The 15,584-nt window shown below is 42.0% G+C and overlaps 1 protein-coding gene across 1 annotated transcript in view; it reads left to right on the forward strand.

Annotated features, from left to right (window-relative positions):
- DNAH1 (dynein axonemal heavy chain 1) overlaps positions 1-15,584 on the forward strand; it is a 181,904-nt gene that overhangs the window by 50,493 nt on the left and 115,827 nt on the right. Inside the window, 4 exon segments of the mRNA XM_048487348.1 lie at positions 2,342-2,567; positions 3,644-3,763; positions 6,723-6,805; positions 9,075-9,216. Coding sequence (XP_048343305.1) covers positions 2,342-2,567; positions 3,644-3,763; positions 6,723-6,805; positions 9,075-9,216 — 571 coding nt within the window.

Here is a 15,584-nt window from a genome sequence, read left to right on the forward strand (position 1 = left end):
GTTCTTATATTCTTATGTTCTTAAATGCCAAGGAAGTGGATTTCCCATCTACTAAGGCACAAAGGTACAATGCCATTGCCACCATGATTATGCAGTACCACACTCAAAGTCTCTATTTTATGAATAATCTTTAATTATTTCATTTTTATCCTGAGTTTTCTCCCCAAGAAGGACCTGAAGTGGCTTACATCATTCTCCTGTTTTTCATTTTATCCTCACAACAACCCTGTGTGATAAGTTTTGCTATAAGTGTGCAATTGGCCCAGAAAGTCTCTATGGCAGAGTGAGAATCTGGCCCCAGGTCTCCCAAATCCTAGTCCAACACACTATACCATACTGGATGTCACCATGCTGGTCTAGTTATAGCATTTATTGCAGTCTGTTAGCTTGCCAGAGCTAATTCTTGACTTACATAGTTTGTCCTTGTGACCCTCCTTCTTGAAATGAGCCACATTTGACGTCTCTAAACCTTTATTAGGTGTTTAGGTTTACAATAACTACTTAAGCATCTATATATGACTTTGGCCATTTCTGCACGGCCACACTCAGGGGGTGCGTCGGCGTATACAATGCCAACGCACCCCCCGGAACCGTTCTCACGAATGGTCCCAGTAGGGGCGGGGAAGACGGCGCAGTGCTGCGCCATCACTTGAATGCCTTACCATCCCTCCGACCTTCCGGCGTGTCGCCCAGGCCAGGGGAACGTCCCCCTGCCCTGCGCGACAGCACACATCCCTCCCTCCTTTCACTTGAACCAACTTGCTAATTTAACCTCTTTCAATTTTACCTTTTCTACTTCTGCCTCTTTTTTCCTACTGCACCAAATTCTTTTGGCTGATATTTTTCAATGTCTCCTCTTACTTAGCTGCTCTAGCATCATACAGGAGCTGAATAACCTTGACCTAAGCAGCAAATGTTTAGATGTTGGAGACCTTGCAGTCAGATTTCATAACCACAGTCCTATGCACGTTTATTAAATGGGAATGTCCCATTGATTTAACTGGAATTTAATTCTGAGTATTTCTGATTGTACACCTTCTTATACCATCTTCATTTGAATGACACTTTTGAGTGGCAACCAAGTTGCAAGGGTTAATCTTTTGAATGACGTTGAGGCATTTTCTGAAAAGAATAGAATAGAATAGAATAGAATAGAATAGAATAGAATAGAATCTTTATTGGCCAAGTGTGATTGGACACACAAGGAATTTGTCTCCGGTGCATATGCTCTCAGTGTACATAAAAGAAAATACATTTGTCAAGAATCATAAGGTACAGCACTTAATGATTGTCATATAGGTCTAGTAAGCAATCAGGAAACAATCAATAGTAATAAAAACATAAAATGTAAAATCATAAAATAAAATGAAATGTCAGCACAGGCTATAGTCATACAGTCATAATTGGGAGGAGATGGGTAATAGGAATGATGAAAAAGTAGTGCAGTAATTATATAATAAATATATAATAAATAGTTTGACATTATCGAGGGAATTATTTGTTTAACAGAGTGATGGCATTCGGGAAAAAACTGTTCTTATGTCTAGTTGTCTTGGTGTGCAGTGCTCTGTAGCGACGTTTAGAGGGTAAGAGTTGAAACAGTTTATGTCCAGGATGCGAGGGGTCAGTAAATATTTTCACAGCCCTTTTTTGACCCGTGCAGTATACAGGTCCTCAATGGAAGGCAGGTTAGCAGCAATTGTTTTTTCTGCAGTTCTGATTATTCTCTGAAGTCTGTGTCGATCTTGTTGGGTTGCAGAACCAAACCACACAGTTATAGAGGTGCAGATGACAGACTCAATGATTCCTCTGTAGAACTGTATCAGCAGCTCCTTGGGCAGTTTGAGCTTCCTGAGTTGGCGCAGAAAGAACATTCTTTGTTGTGCTTTTTTAATGACATTTTTGATATTAGGTGTCCATTTTAGGTCATGAGATATGATGGAGCCTAGAAATTTAAAGGTCTCTACTGTTGATACTGTGTTGTCTAGTATTGTGAGAGGAGGTAGGATGGGAGGGTTTCTCCTGAAATCTACCACCATTTCTACGGTTTTAAGTGTGTTCAGTTCTAGATTGTTCCAGTGGCACCACGAGGCTAGTTGTTCAACCTCCCGTCTGTATGCGGTTTCATCGTTGTCTCGAATGAGACCAATCACTGTTGTGACTAATTGTGTGACTGTTGTGACTAAAGGGACTAATTATACTTGCCATTGAAAACTAAGTTTTCCGTTGTTCACTTTGCTTTCATCGATAAATGTGAATGTGGGGATATAATGTGGGGCAGTGTGCAAATCTATACCTGTGTTGTTGGGCTTCCCTTAACAGCATTTCTGTATGCCTTCAGACCATATGAAGCCCAGTGTCCCTCTGCTCAGGAAGTGAGAGAGATAGTAAACACACATTTGGAAGAAAAGGAGATGCTGGACAACAGTTTGCCAGGTTCTATAATCATTGGCCCCTTCTATCTTGGTGTTGAAGGTGTAAGGCAAACCCTCTCCAAGAAGTGCAAAGCCTTGGCCACTTCTATGCTGGACATACTGGCTAAGAATCTCAACCGTCAAGTAGAAGATGTGAGTTGCATATATAATACCTGTCAGCTGGAGAAGTAGTCAAAAGAGGAGTTTTGTAGTCACTTCTTCAAATTCAAAATTGCAAGCGGATTGCAAAAAGATATTTGTGATTACACTCATAACATTTGGGTGCTGTGTGGTTTCCGGGCTGTATGGCCGTGTTCTAGCAGCATTTTCTCCTAACGTTTCGCCTGCATCTGTGGCTGGCATCTTCAGAGGATCTGATGTTGGGAAAGCAAGTGGAGTATATATATCTGTTGGAGTGTCCAGGGTGGGGGGAGAAACATAGTCGAGGGTGGGTGGAGAAACATAGACTATGTTTCTCCACCCACCCTGGACACTCCAACAGATATATATACTCCACTTGCTTTCCCAACATCAGATCCTCTGAAGATGCCAGCCACAGATGCAGGCGAAACGTTAGGAGAGAATGCTGCTAGAACTATCAACCATACGGCCAATAACCTTCTAACATAGTATCGACGTGGTGAAAGCCTTCGACAATACACTCATAACACTTTCCAAATCCTTTTAGTATGTATGAATTCTTGGAGATTATCTTGGTAGGAGGTAATCAATATCCCAAGTGCTTCAGCATAATTGGGCCCAAGCATGACAAGCTACAGGTAAAAATAGTTCTTCTGTTGCTATTTCCTAAGCATATTAATGTACAAAAGCAGTATTATTACTTTGAAGGGCAAAAATCTGGAAATTCCACCCCATTCCCCCAAATCTCTCTGTTCAGGATTTCCTGAGCTTGTGTGATTTGAGCAGGGAAACATTGAGCATGACAATGTAATGTCATGAGTTTTCTTTAATATTACATGAGGAATCATGGAGAAAACTGGATGGCAACAGTATGCTCCTTATAATGCATTTTTGGCTTGAATTTCTGGGATTTCAAGAACTTTTATTTCCCTTTGTGCCCTCACACCTGAAAATCAGACTTTAAAGTGTTTTAAGTCTTGGATTTTAAAAAGTGGCTATTCAATAGGGAATACAGCCAATTTATTTTTTTACTCAACTGTGTGCCTGTGTTCAAGCCATATTTACAGATTCAGCACTTCCTTCTTTAGATCTGTGAAGTCTTCAAAGCCATCAGCCGAAAGATTCATGAAAAACCAAACAGCATTGAGGAGCTGTCTGAGCTGCGGGAGTGGATGAAAGGGATCCCTGAAAAGCTGAAAGAGCAGGAGGTAAGATGTGGCAAATTATTGCAACGGAGGGGATAGTAAGGAGGTTTGTGGAACTGAATCTGAGGCTTGAGCATGGAAGTTTTTCTTCAGTTTTGCTTCCAAACTGGAACACTTTAAGGGGAGCAATGTACTTCTCCAGTTGCCCTTTCCTTGTCTTCCATGTTCTCTTTCCCAAACCTGCTTTGCTGCAGTCTTTGAGGAACAAAACTGTCTGAGCCAGCATGGTGCAGTGGTTAAGAGCAGATGGACCCTAATGTGGAGAACCAGGTTTGATTCCCCTCTCCTCCACCTGAGTGGCAGAGGCTTACCTGGTGAACCAGATGTGTTTCTGCACTCCTACCAGGGTGACCTTGGGCTAGTCACAGTTCTTTGGAACTCTGTCAGCCCCACCTACCTCACAAGGTGTCTGTTGTAGGGAGAGGAAGGGAAATGAGTTTGTAAGCCCCTTACAAGATAGAAAGGATGGAATAAATCCAAACTCCTCTTCCTCCTCCTCCTCCTCCTCCTCCTCCTCCTCCTCCTCCTCTTCTTTCTTCTTTTTCATCACCACACTGGATGGAAAGATGTACAATGTCCAAGGTCCTCACCACATCATCTGCACTATTTTCCTTCCATCAGCCCCTCATTGCCATCATATTTTCTTCTCTGCCACTGGAGGATTAGGGGAAAAAATTGTTCTAACTAGCACTGTAGCCATTACTAATTTTTAGAAAAGTTCCCCTAAACGACCTCCAGAGGTTTAGTGAGGAAAACATGCAGAGAAAATTGCAGCTGACAAGAGAAAAATGCATAGAAAACTCCCATGTGGAAGTTCTGCGGTTAGTATGAATATCTCTGCAGTGATCGTGAATCTAAAACAGTATTTGCAATGATCGTGAATCTAAAAAAGAATCCTTTCTGTCTTTCATTTCATTCAGATAATGCACATTATCTAGAAGAGTAAGCAGAAGAAAAATGGCTTTTGTTAGTAGAAGAGTATTTGTGTGGCACAGAATATTGAAAAATATTTTAAATAGATGAATAATCTGGTTTTGGTGGGTTTTCTGGGCTGCGTGGCCATGGTCTGGTAGATTTTGTTCCTAATGTTTTACCTGCATCTGTGACTGGCATCTTCAGAGGTGTATCACTGAGAAAAGTCTGTTTCAAACTGTGTCTAGTGCAGGGGTCGGGAACCTTTTTCCCTCAAAGAGCCATTTGGCTCACTCTCCCCCGCTCACCCCCCCACTCGCTTATATGCCCCCCCTTCGCCCACTTGCTCGCTCGCGCCCCTCCCACCTGCTCACCCCCCCCCTGCACCTGCAGGGCAGGCGAAGATGGGCCCGGCGGCTTGGCCTGGCCGGCCGCCGGGAAAGCGCCTGCCTTGCAATGAGCTAGGCGGGCAGCAGGCAAAGCCCGTGGAGCGGCCTGACCGGCCGCGGGCGAGGGATGCGCCCGCCCTGCTGCTTGTAGGGCGGGGGAAGATGGGCCCGGTGGCTCAGCTCATGGAGCCACTGAACAGCGGCGGAAGAGCGGGTTCCCGACCCCTGGTCTAGTGAGAAGGGAATGTTTAGCGGGGTGGGGAACCAATCAGTTCAGCCAAACATCACCAAACCTGGATGGTATCAGCAAGAGATTATCCTGATGATCCCACACAGGTTTAGTGAAATTTGGTTCAAGGGGTCTAAAGTTATGGACCCTCAAAATGTAGCCCCATCTACTATTAGCTCCCATTGGAAACAATGGGGGATGGGGCACCCCCTGATCCAAACTTTACCAAACTTGGGTGGTATCATCAGGAAAGTCTCTTGAAAAATCCCTGAAATTCTGATGCCGCTAGCCTAAAAACTGTGCCCCCTGGCAGCCGAAAATACACCTCACTCGCGTATAAGTGGAGGGGGGCTTTTTCAGCACAAAAAGATGTGCTGAAAAAGTCGACTTATATGCGAGTATATACGGTATGTTTCCCTGTTTTCCCAGCTGGCACTGAGATGTGCTTAAGGAACGCCTTGAGTTCCACCTTACAGCTCCCTCTCTAATCCTGGATATGTTTGTACTTATTGTTTGAATAAATATGTCAAGCCTAAGCCCCTTGTGACCTGCTGTCACCACCCAGGGGAGTCCAGGAGAATGGGACACCAAGGATCCCCTTTTCTCTGCTTTGTTTCGAATTATAATAATGACTTCCCTTGGGTCATCCAGACAGCATCTGCCTCCTTAATGGATTTCCCACATCAACCTTAAGAATGCTTTGAGCTTCTGGGAATACTTTTGTTTTTGGAGAATGACCAATAGGGTAGGGGGTGCTTGACTGGGCATATAGGTTGCTATTGTGTGTGTGAATGCCAGATTTGGCAAAACTTTTGGAGTGTACTACTTCATACTCTAATGCAATAAACCAGATTTCTACTATTCTGAGTCTGGTTATCAGGAGGAGTTGACAGACATGACAAAATACAGTATTCTAAATTTTTGCTAATATACCAAATACATTTTCATGTGTAAATAAGGGTACATATAATGTACTGTATGTTCTTAAAGTAGTGAAGTTATAAGTACTGCCAATAATAGTTCAATCACCCAATCCTAATTTTCCCCCAGGGCTTCAAAATGTCTAGAAAGTGTACATTTCTACACAAGTACACTATAGTGGGGGTGTAATTTCCCCAACCTGGTATTTCTTGAGATCCCCAATTGCTCTTAGGCCTGAACCAGGGCTTCTTGAAACTCCCAAGACTTGATGGATTTCATATGCTGTAGTACCCTAACAACTGAAATAACAGATTTGTTGAAGTATGTTTCCATTTTTCATTACAGCAGAACTGTACCACTCAGCAATGTCAACAGCATTTTTAATCATATGCAGCATTTTTGTACAATAAAGATACACCACAGATAAAAAGGAACTTTTGATCATCTACTTAAAGCCTGCCTGTCTGTCCACCGCCCCCCCCCCCCCCCCCCCCACTTTGTCACTATTTAGGAGTTGATAACTAAGGTCATGGAAGAATACGAAGTCATGGAAGAATTCCTCTACAACTTGACTCAGGATGACTTCAATGACAAGTAAGCAGAAGGCATTTCCCCTGTAGTGGGAGCAAGACCTTTGGCTTCAGTTACCATCTTTTCTGCCTTGGGGCATTATTTACACATCAGAAGTCTTCAGTAAATCTCTTCAGGCACTCACAGATGCCACTGAACTACCTGATTCAGATGCAGAAGATGTGGTGGGAGAAGCCTCCAGGCCAAAGACTGAGGCAATTTTGTAGTTTCTGACCTTTTTAGCAAACTGGAGGCCTTTATTTTTCCTTGTTTCTTATGAAAAAGCAGTTCACTCAACGGATACTGACTGAGATTGTTAGGCTGCATATTTCTGTGTAAATGTAAAGTACTTTTGGGGATTTGAGAATTGCCAGGGGCTGTCAGTACTCTGCCAGGTTTCTCCCATAGTTTCATTGTTGATTTGAAATATAGGAAGTCAGACAGCAAAGCTACAGAATACTATTGAAACCGAGTCCCTGCCCTACAGTGGATAAAGTAAGCAAGAAACCTTGTAGAAAGGTCACACAAGGTGGAGCAATAGGTAAAATGGTGATTTGAAACAGAGCCCAAATATGCTTGAATGGTGATCACTCACTATTGTGTACCCCAGATTGTTACACTTTATCTTGATGTTTTTCCCCCTCAGGGAGAGGTCTGCATTATGAAAGGGCAGGCATCCTTTTTGGCCCGGGTGCCATAAAATGCAGCATTTAACTGTGGAGGTATTGATGTGTTAGCAAACAAAATGTGTGGGAGGGGGAAATGAATGTTGTACTCACAAACATAGCTGAAGCAAGCAGAGTCCCAGCAGCAGCATCGAAATATCAGGGATTTGCCTTAGACTCAGCTGGTGAATGTGTGGGTCTGAGATGCAATGACAGCATAAGCCTTCATCTGTTTCTTCCTCCCACCCTGCTGGCCCCAGCATTTCTGTCAGGACTTTGGCTGCTTGGGTGGGGATCAGAGCCTGGGAGACAAGCAGAAAATGGTCTCATACCACTGTCAGCAAGCCTATCCCTTAGTTGTAGTTATTATGGGGAAAAATGGGGAATTCTGAGGTAGTGTGAGTGTCAGAGAGAGATGGATTATGTGTGTTTTGGGATAGGAAGGGGGCATTTCTGGAAACTGAAGAATAAGGGGAACAGGGAACTGTATCCATGTTCAACATGGGATGAAGAGTGTTAAGCAAATGCAAGTAATCATACTTATGCCCTTGCTCCTATTTTAGAGACAGTACAGAATCCCTCCATACTGATTTCACCCAGGGAAACCATCTGTCACAGAACATATGCCAAGACAAATTTTAAATGCAGTTTTAATTAAGTCCTGAATCTAATTTCTGCTGCTTACACACTTGTGGTCTCCTTCACATGGAGTGTACATTTCCTTTGGGTTTGATTTTCAGTTACATACCAGTTTCTCCCTTTTCAGAACTTACTGTGCCTCAGATCAGAGAAGCCCTGCAGTTTGTAAAAGCAGGCCAAGTGAGATTTTTTTCCCTTGCTTGCCCAGGGAAAGAGAAGTAGACTAGTGTGCATTTTGCTTCCTTGAGGTTTGCTGGTCCTTCCGACCTTCCCCCTCCCACTCAGGAGCAGTTCCACCCACTTCCCCCCCCCCCCCCGCATTTCCCAGGGATCAATGGGGCCTCTTAAAAAAATTTTAATACTTTCAATCTATAGTGAAAACAGATTAAAACAAAAACAGGTGTCAAACAACTTCCAGAAGCAGGGGGCAGGCAAAATAGCAGGAAGGTTCGGGGGAAGCAGTGGGTTACCTTCTTGCATGTAAAAGAAGAAATGCAGGGAGACCCCACTGCAGAGCACACAGCTGTGCTACAAAACAGTAAGTGTACAAAGAACCTTCATCTGTAGGCAAAAATTATGTCATTTATGTTGTGAATAATTTCTGTAGCACCTCCAGTATACAAAATACATTACTATTGCAGTTATGGGGCTCATGAGTACCTAGGAGGAGGATCATCGTACATTTTAATTTATGTGAATGAAAAAATATTTAAAACATTTATTTTAACAAAATATTTATGTGCCATCTTTCAGTCATAGACTTTTCAAAATAGTTTATAAAACATTGAAATGCATAATAATGGAAAACATAAGCTGGGAGAAACTGAATTGTCTTCACTGTTTTCTCTGAACCATGAAATATAATGGCATAGATGAAGTTCCTTTAGGATATTATCTATCACAGGACTGAAAAGGGTGGGCATCTTCGTTAGTATTATTCTGCCCATGACTTCATGAAGCATTTGTTTCTACTGTCTTTGTATTCTCAGATGGGCTGCAAGCAATTGGCCTTCCAAGATCACCACACAAATTGAACTGGTTTGTCTGCAGAACATGGAAGATGAAGAGAGGTTCCGAAAAATTCAATTAATGGATCAAACCAACTTCCAGGAACGGCTAGATGGACTTCAGGTACAAATATCTTAGCTCTCTACTGACCTTATGTAGAAGTAGTTATTGTCAGGTACCAAGAGATACAGAAGTAAACAAGATCAACACTGTTTCCTTCCCCCTCTTCATTCCACTGACTGAAGCCTCCCCACCTCCCCAGTTTTTCTTTTGCCCAGGGACACCTGTGCTCATTTGATAGCTCAGTCACACATTGGCATGTTCAGATCCAGACTCAGTCTTGCACTTGACATATTTAAGCTTTTAATTAAAGCCAAGACCTCCTTTGGCAACAACAATAATTATTGTCAAATCTATATTTCTATTCTACAGAAAACTATATTCAAATAAATTCATTGCAATGAAACATGAAATGGGTTGTATCTAGCAGTAATTTCCACTGACATAAGGGATTTCTGACAGTGGAATGGGCCTATTTCCCCTTCTCTATTTCACTGCAGCGTGAACTACTCCCTGAAATGCTGCTCTGAGGGAATAGGGGATCCTGAGGAGAAGCATAAGGGGCAAAGTGAACATCTGCTGTAGAAGGGAGCGGGATTGGCAAAGCTTACCCCCCTTCAAATCTACCTCTAGAACTAACCAAATAAATATATAAAACACTCTAAACTGAACAAACTTGTGTGTAGTCTTGCTAGGCCAAAAGCAAAGACAAAAACACTGTCCATGTAATTGACCAACCAAATGACACATCACAGTATGTTAGTTTTCAAGTTCTCCAGAACACTTCATCCAGCCTGATGGAAGGTTTTTGGGAGCGCAGAAGCTCACACATTTATGTATCATATAGTTGGTCCTAAAAAGGTACTTTATCCTTGGTTTTGGACTCTAAAAATATGGAGTCTTCTTGAGAGTTATATTTCTGGTAGCATCTGCACACTTGCCAGGTGTAAGCCATATGCCTTATGGCATCTGGGGATCATATACTGCATTTTTTTCCCAACAAATTAATTCTAGCCTGCCAAGTGAAAAGTGTAAGTTTACCAAAACCCCTTATAGTGGCCAAGCCTGTTAGTTTCTGCTACTTGAAGTGTTTGCACACAATATGTCAGTTCCTGGGGTAATATGTTATGCAAGATATTCAATAAAGCCTTTCAGTCATCTAATATCTGTGAGTCTGAACATTCTGCCAACTTGCTTTCAGATTTATTTCTAAAGATATGAAGATGAAACCTCATTTAAAATATGATGGTTTGCATATCTTGGGCCTGTGTAGTAGGAAGTTAAAAGGCCTGGTGATGCTTTCTTTGGAAAATACAGTATGGGATTCTTATGTAAAGACCTGTGTGATTATAAATCTATATATGGGAAGCAGCTGTGTCTTATATTAATTTTTGCTCCCAAAGATGTGCTATGTCTTATTTTCAGGGGATGTCTTATTTTTCCTGTGTTCTGTTCATCAGGCATGCTTCCAAACAAAAACTTTGCTATGTCTTACTTTCGGGGGATGCCTTATATTTCGCACTTCAGCAAAACCTCTACTATGTCTTATTTTTCGGGGATGTCTTATATTAGGGGAAACAGGGTAGTATTAGACTGGAATGGTTCATCCTGATCCAATAATACTGTATGTTTTGCAATCCTTTTTGTGGATTTGTCAGATCTGTCCCTCTTCCTTTTAGTCTGCATTCTAGGCAGGCTACCTAACAGGTCTGAAGAAAAGTGTCTGTTCTTCCTCTGATCTGGAGGATATCTTCAGGTGATTCTTACCACTTGCTAGGGAGGCAGAAACAAGAATCCTTCTTCCTGTTTCCTGTGTGGCTCTCCCCCCAAAACAGTTTTTTTCCTGCCTACAGGGAGAGCAGACTTATTTGTGTTTGTGCTGTCTGACCTTTCTTAATTTTTTATACTCTGCATTTGATTCTTATTTGTTCTTTTACCAGTCTTTAGTTTCTAAATTATCTTCTATTTTCTTTTTATTTCCTTTGATATGCTGCTCCAAGGCTAAAAGGAAAAGAAGAAGACGAGAGAAAGAGTGTAGAGTTCAGATGGAGAAAGAGCTATATAAATATGACCAGTGCCATCCAGGACAGATTCCCCTCAGAATAGAATATGGAAGCTTGTCCCAGTGGGACAGAAACAACAATTCCAGCGGGCGCGACTGATGGGTTTGCCTCAGCCAAGGCTAAGGAGTTCCAGCCACCATTTTCTATTCTGGCAGGGAAGCATGCCTACACAATTGCACTCCTAAAATGGCATATTTTCTCACCCTTTCTCAAGCAGCAGAGGAGGAAACCAACTTGCAAGCAGAAACAGGAGAACAGGGTGATAGTTCAGCTCCTAGAGTTCCCATTCATTGGCAGTTGGGTAGCCACATCAGGCCAGTAATGTTCTGCAGGCAGGTCCTTTTCCCTCCCCCTTGATTTCATGGATTTCATAAAAACGATTGTGGTGCAGCAGATGGAGAAATTTTGTCAGCAGACAGAAATAGGAACTGATGTAAGGAACCCTCTTCTACCTCCACCATTAAGTATGAACATTGCTGGTCCCCAGCAGGGCAGATGGGAAGGGGGGGGGGGGTTGCGTGCCTTCTAGATGGCCCACCAAAGCTGCATGTAAACACAGAATACTGAGCCCTGTCAGGGACAACACACCATCTTCTGATAGGGAGGTCAGCTCCAAGGAAGAAGGGGAATTCCTCTCTGAGAAAGAACAAGAGGAGGAAATAAACATTTGTGAGCAGAATGTTTGATTTTTCAAGACAGACGAATCTCAATCTTTGTTGTCTAAGTCACCAGCAGCCCTTAAAAGACACCCTTAAAAAGAGGGAGCAGAACAGCAAGAATCAAACACCAAGTCAAGGCATAAGGGTCACAAGGAGTTTCTAATACCGATTTTAAAAAATTGGTCTTTCCTTTTCTGCAATTCTATGAAAAGCAACTGAAGACAGAATGGAAAAACCTATGGCCAACAGTCATAGGTTTATGGCTGTTTATTTAAAAATATATGCCATGCTGCCAGGTAACAATATTAGCTCTCCTCCAGTCTGCTGAGGCTTCTCCAGTTTCCAGGAATTCTCAAAGATTATAGCTAGTGGTTCTAAGATTACTTTTACCCTTCTTTTAATACCCTGGGATGTATTTTAATTTTAATACCCTGGAGATTTGAATTCATTTAAAGTAGCCAGGTATTCCTGTACTACCTCTTTATTTATTCTGTGCTGAATTTCCCCAACTATATTTTCAGTTCCATTTCCCCCTGGTTGAGCATTGTTTTCCTTTTGGGAGAAGATTGAAGCAAAGAAGATCTGCCTTTTCTCCATCCCCTGTCAGCAGCACTTTACCATCCTCCCCATGCAGTGACCTATCATACCCCCTTTCTTCCTTTTGCTACAGACATAACTCAAAAAGCCTTTTTAAATTGTTTTTAACCACTCTGGCGAGCCCGTTCTATACTTTAGCTTTTCTGACTTTCTCCCGACACATCTGGCTATTTGTTTGAATTCCTCCCTTTCCCCCCTCCTTTTCTATTTTTTTACATGTCCCATTTAAATCTTTTACATGTCCCATTTAAATCTATTTACATGTCCCATTTAAATCTTAGCTCAGTTGAAAGGTCTTTAGACATCCATGCTGGTTTCCTTTGACAATTCCCATTTTTCCTTCTCATTGGAACTTTCAAAATTATGCCTCCAAGATCTCACTTTTAAGACACTCCCATCCATCATGTACTCCCTTCTCTTTTAGTATTCTTAACCATGGGTTACCCCCTGTAGTTTCCTAAGTTTACTGAAATCAGCTTTCCTAAAGTCTAGAATGTGCATCTGATTATGCTTGGCATCCCCTTTGCAGTGTATAAAAAACTCCAGGAGAATATGATCACATCCACCTAAGGATCCTTCCACCCTATTAATGAGGGTATCATTATTGGGGAGGATCAGATCTAAAATTGCCAATTCCCTTATTGCCTCTTCTACCTTCTAGACCTTGCAATTGACTGCAAGGCATGTGAGAAATTTGTTGGACCTTATAGTCTTGGCAGAGTTTGACTCTCAACAAATATCAGAATAACTGAAATAACATTAGAATAACATTACTACTACTTTTCTCTCTGAAAGTTTAGTCATCTGTTCTAGGAAGGCATCATCCATCTCTTCAGTCTGACTTGGGGATCTGTAATAGACCCCCACAATGAGGTCATTGTTGATTCTCCCCCCTTAATTTTTACCTAGATGCTTTCAACCTGGTTCCCAGAAGTTGTCATGGACCTGCTCACAGGTATAATTATCCCTGACATACAGTACTCCTCTTCCTCCTTTCCTAGTTGTTCTATTTCTCTCAATTGTTGCATTCCAATCATGAGGCTTATCCCAGCAGGTTTCAGTAATGCCTGTTATATCATGTTTGCTTTGCCGTGTTAAGAGTTTGAGTTCATCTTGTTTATTTTCCATGCTTTGTGTATTAGTGTAGAGACATCTAAGGTCAAGGTTCATTCTTCAGCTGCTTACTTAAGTTTTCTCCCTCCCACCATTGGGTTTTTAAAGTATTCACTCAGTTCTCACTATAACCTCTGGGTATAATCTCTAGCACTTGATGAACTCCTGCTCGATTAACTATTGTCTCCCTCCCCCACATAACTCAGTTTAAAGCCCTTCTGATCAGGGTTGTGAGCCTCCTAGCAAAAATGTCCCTTCCTACAGCTGTGAGGTGTAACCCAGCTCTTGTCAGCCTTGTCATCTTTATGAAACCGCAGACCATGGCCCAAGAAGTAAAAACATTCAGTGGCACCACCTGGAAATCCAGTTCTATTCCACTGTTCTTCTTTCCCTCCCTGGGCCACACCCTTCAACTGGGAATAGAGATGAAATGACAACCTATGCATCCAGATCCTTCAGCTTCCTTCCGAGAGCCTCAAAATCTCTTACGATGTCCCAAAAGGTACTCTTGCAGTGTCATTTGTTTCCACGTGGACAAAAAAGAAGGGATAATGGTTAGTAGATTTGACAAGTCTTGTCAGCCTCTTTGTGACATCATGTATTTTTGCCCCAGGGAGACAGCACACCTCTTGAGATATTGTTGTCAGCCCTGGAAATCTCTGCTTCTGTTCCCCTCAGCAGGGAGTTCCCTACCACCATTACTTATCTTCTCTGGGGTTTTGCAGGGGCCATCCCATGGGCTGAACGTTCTGTCACTTGTACATTCTTCAAGGACTGACTCTGTTGCTCCTGTGCCTGTTCCTTATTCTCACTGACTAGAGAGAGAACGTCAAATGTATTCTGTAGCTTCAAACTCACAGAATGCTTCCTGATCCTTCTACTTCTAAGTGTCACATTTCTTCAAAAAATGCCTACCATCCTTCTGTCCTCAACCAAAGCATCCAAAGAAAGCTAAATGGCATACTTTTACTGTTAGGAACTCACATGGCACATGCAACTGGAAAGTCTGAAGCCATATTTATTGCAATCTCTCCTCCTAAGATGGACTGCAAAATCTCTAATGCTACCATTAGCAAATGCATCAAAAATTGCATCATACATATATATGAAGTATAAAAGCTGGATCCCCCTACAGGTATTACAGCTCATTGCATATGAAATACAGCTACCAGTGCAGCATTAGCCAAGAATGCCTCTATCGATGAGATCTTCAAGGTGGCAACTTGATGGTCAGTTTCAACATTTATAAGGCATTACAAAATCAATATTTACACCTCTGCAGATGTTGCATTTGAGATAAGAGTACTTCAGCATGTACAAGAGTCAGACAATGATGACCCACCTAACAATTAGGGACACTGCTATGGGAGGTCCCAAAGATATCCTCCAACTCAGAGGGAGAACAACCATTGGTTACTTACCCAGGAATGGTCCTTCTTTAGGAAAGGATGACATCTTGCCCTTCCACGTCATCATTACTGCCAGGCACCTGTCCATAGTTCACTTCTTCCTATCTTTATACTTACCTTACTTCTAAATCATATTGAGTCTCTTCTCAAAGTCACTGTTTTGTATTATAGTTGTTATGCAAGTATTATAGTTTCCAAGTTATTTTGACTGCTAGCTAGAGTTCCAGAACTGGGGGGGAGGTTGATCCCCACAGGAAACATAAAGGAGAAGAATTCTTGTTTCTGCCACCCTAGCCAGTGGTGGGAATCACCCAAAGAAGAAGTCCTCCAGCTCAGAGGAGAAGGACCCTTCAAAGGTATGTAACCAGTGGTCAATCCCTTAAAAAGAGGCTTTATGCATGGAGATGAGCAACTGAGGATTTTTCATATAGAGATAAATAACATCTGACACTTAAAACCACATTAAGTCTTTGCTAAAGGGACATGACATTTTTAGGCAGTAGGCAACTATAATTGTAGTTGTCTGGAAAAATAGAGATTATGCTATAGTTAATTCTCCTTTAATCAGGTTTGATTATCTGATAAGTTCC

This window comes from Sphaerodactylus townsendi, linkage group LG03 (assembly GCF_021028975.2).
Source record: "Sphaerodactylus townsendi isolate TG3544 linkage group LG03, MPM_Stown_v2.3, whole genome shotgun sequence".
In the NCBI taxonomy this organism is placed as follows: Eukaryota; Metazoa; Chordata; class Lepidosauria; order Squamata; family Sphaerodactylidae; genus Sphaerodactylus; species Sphaerodactylus townsendi.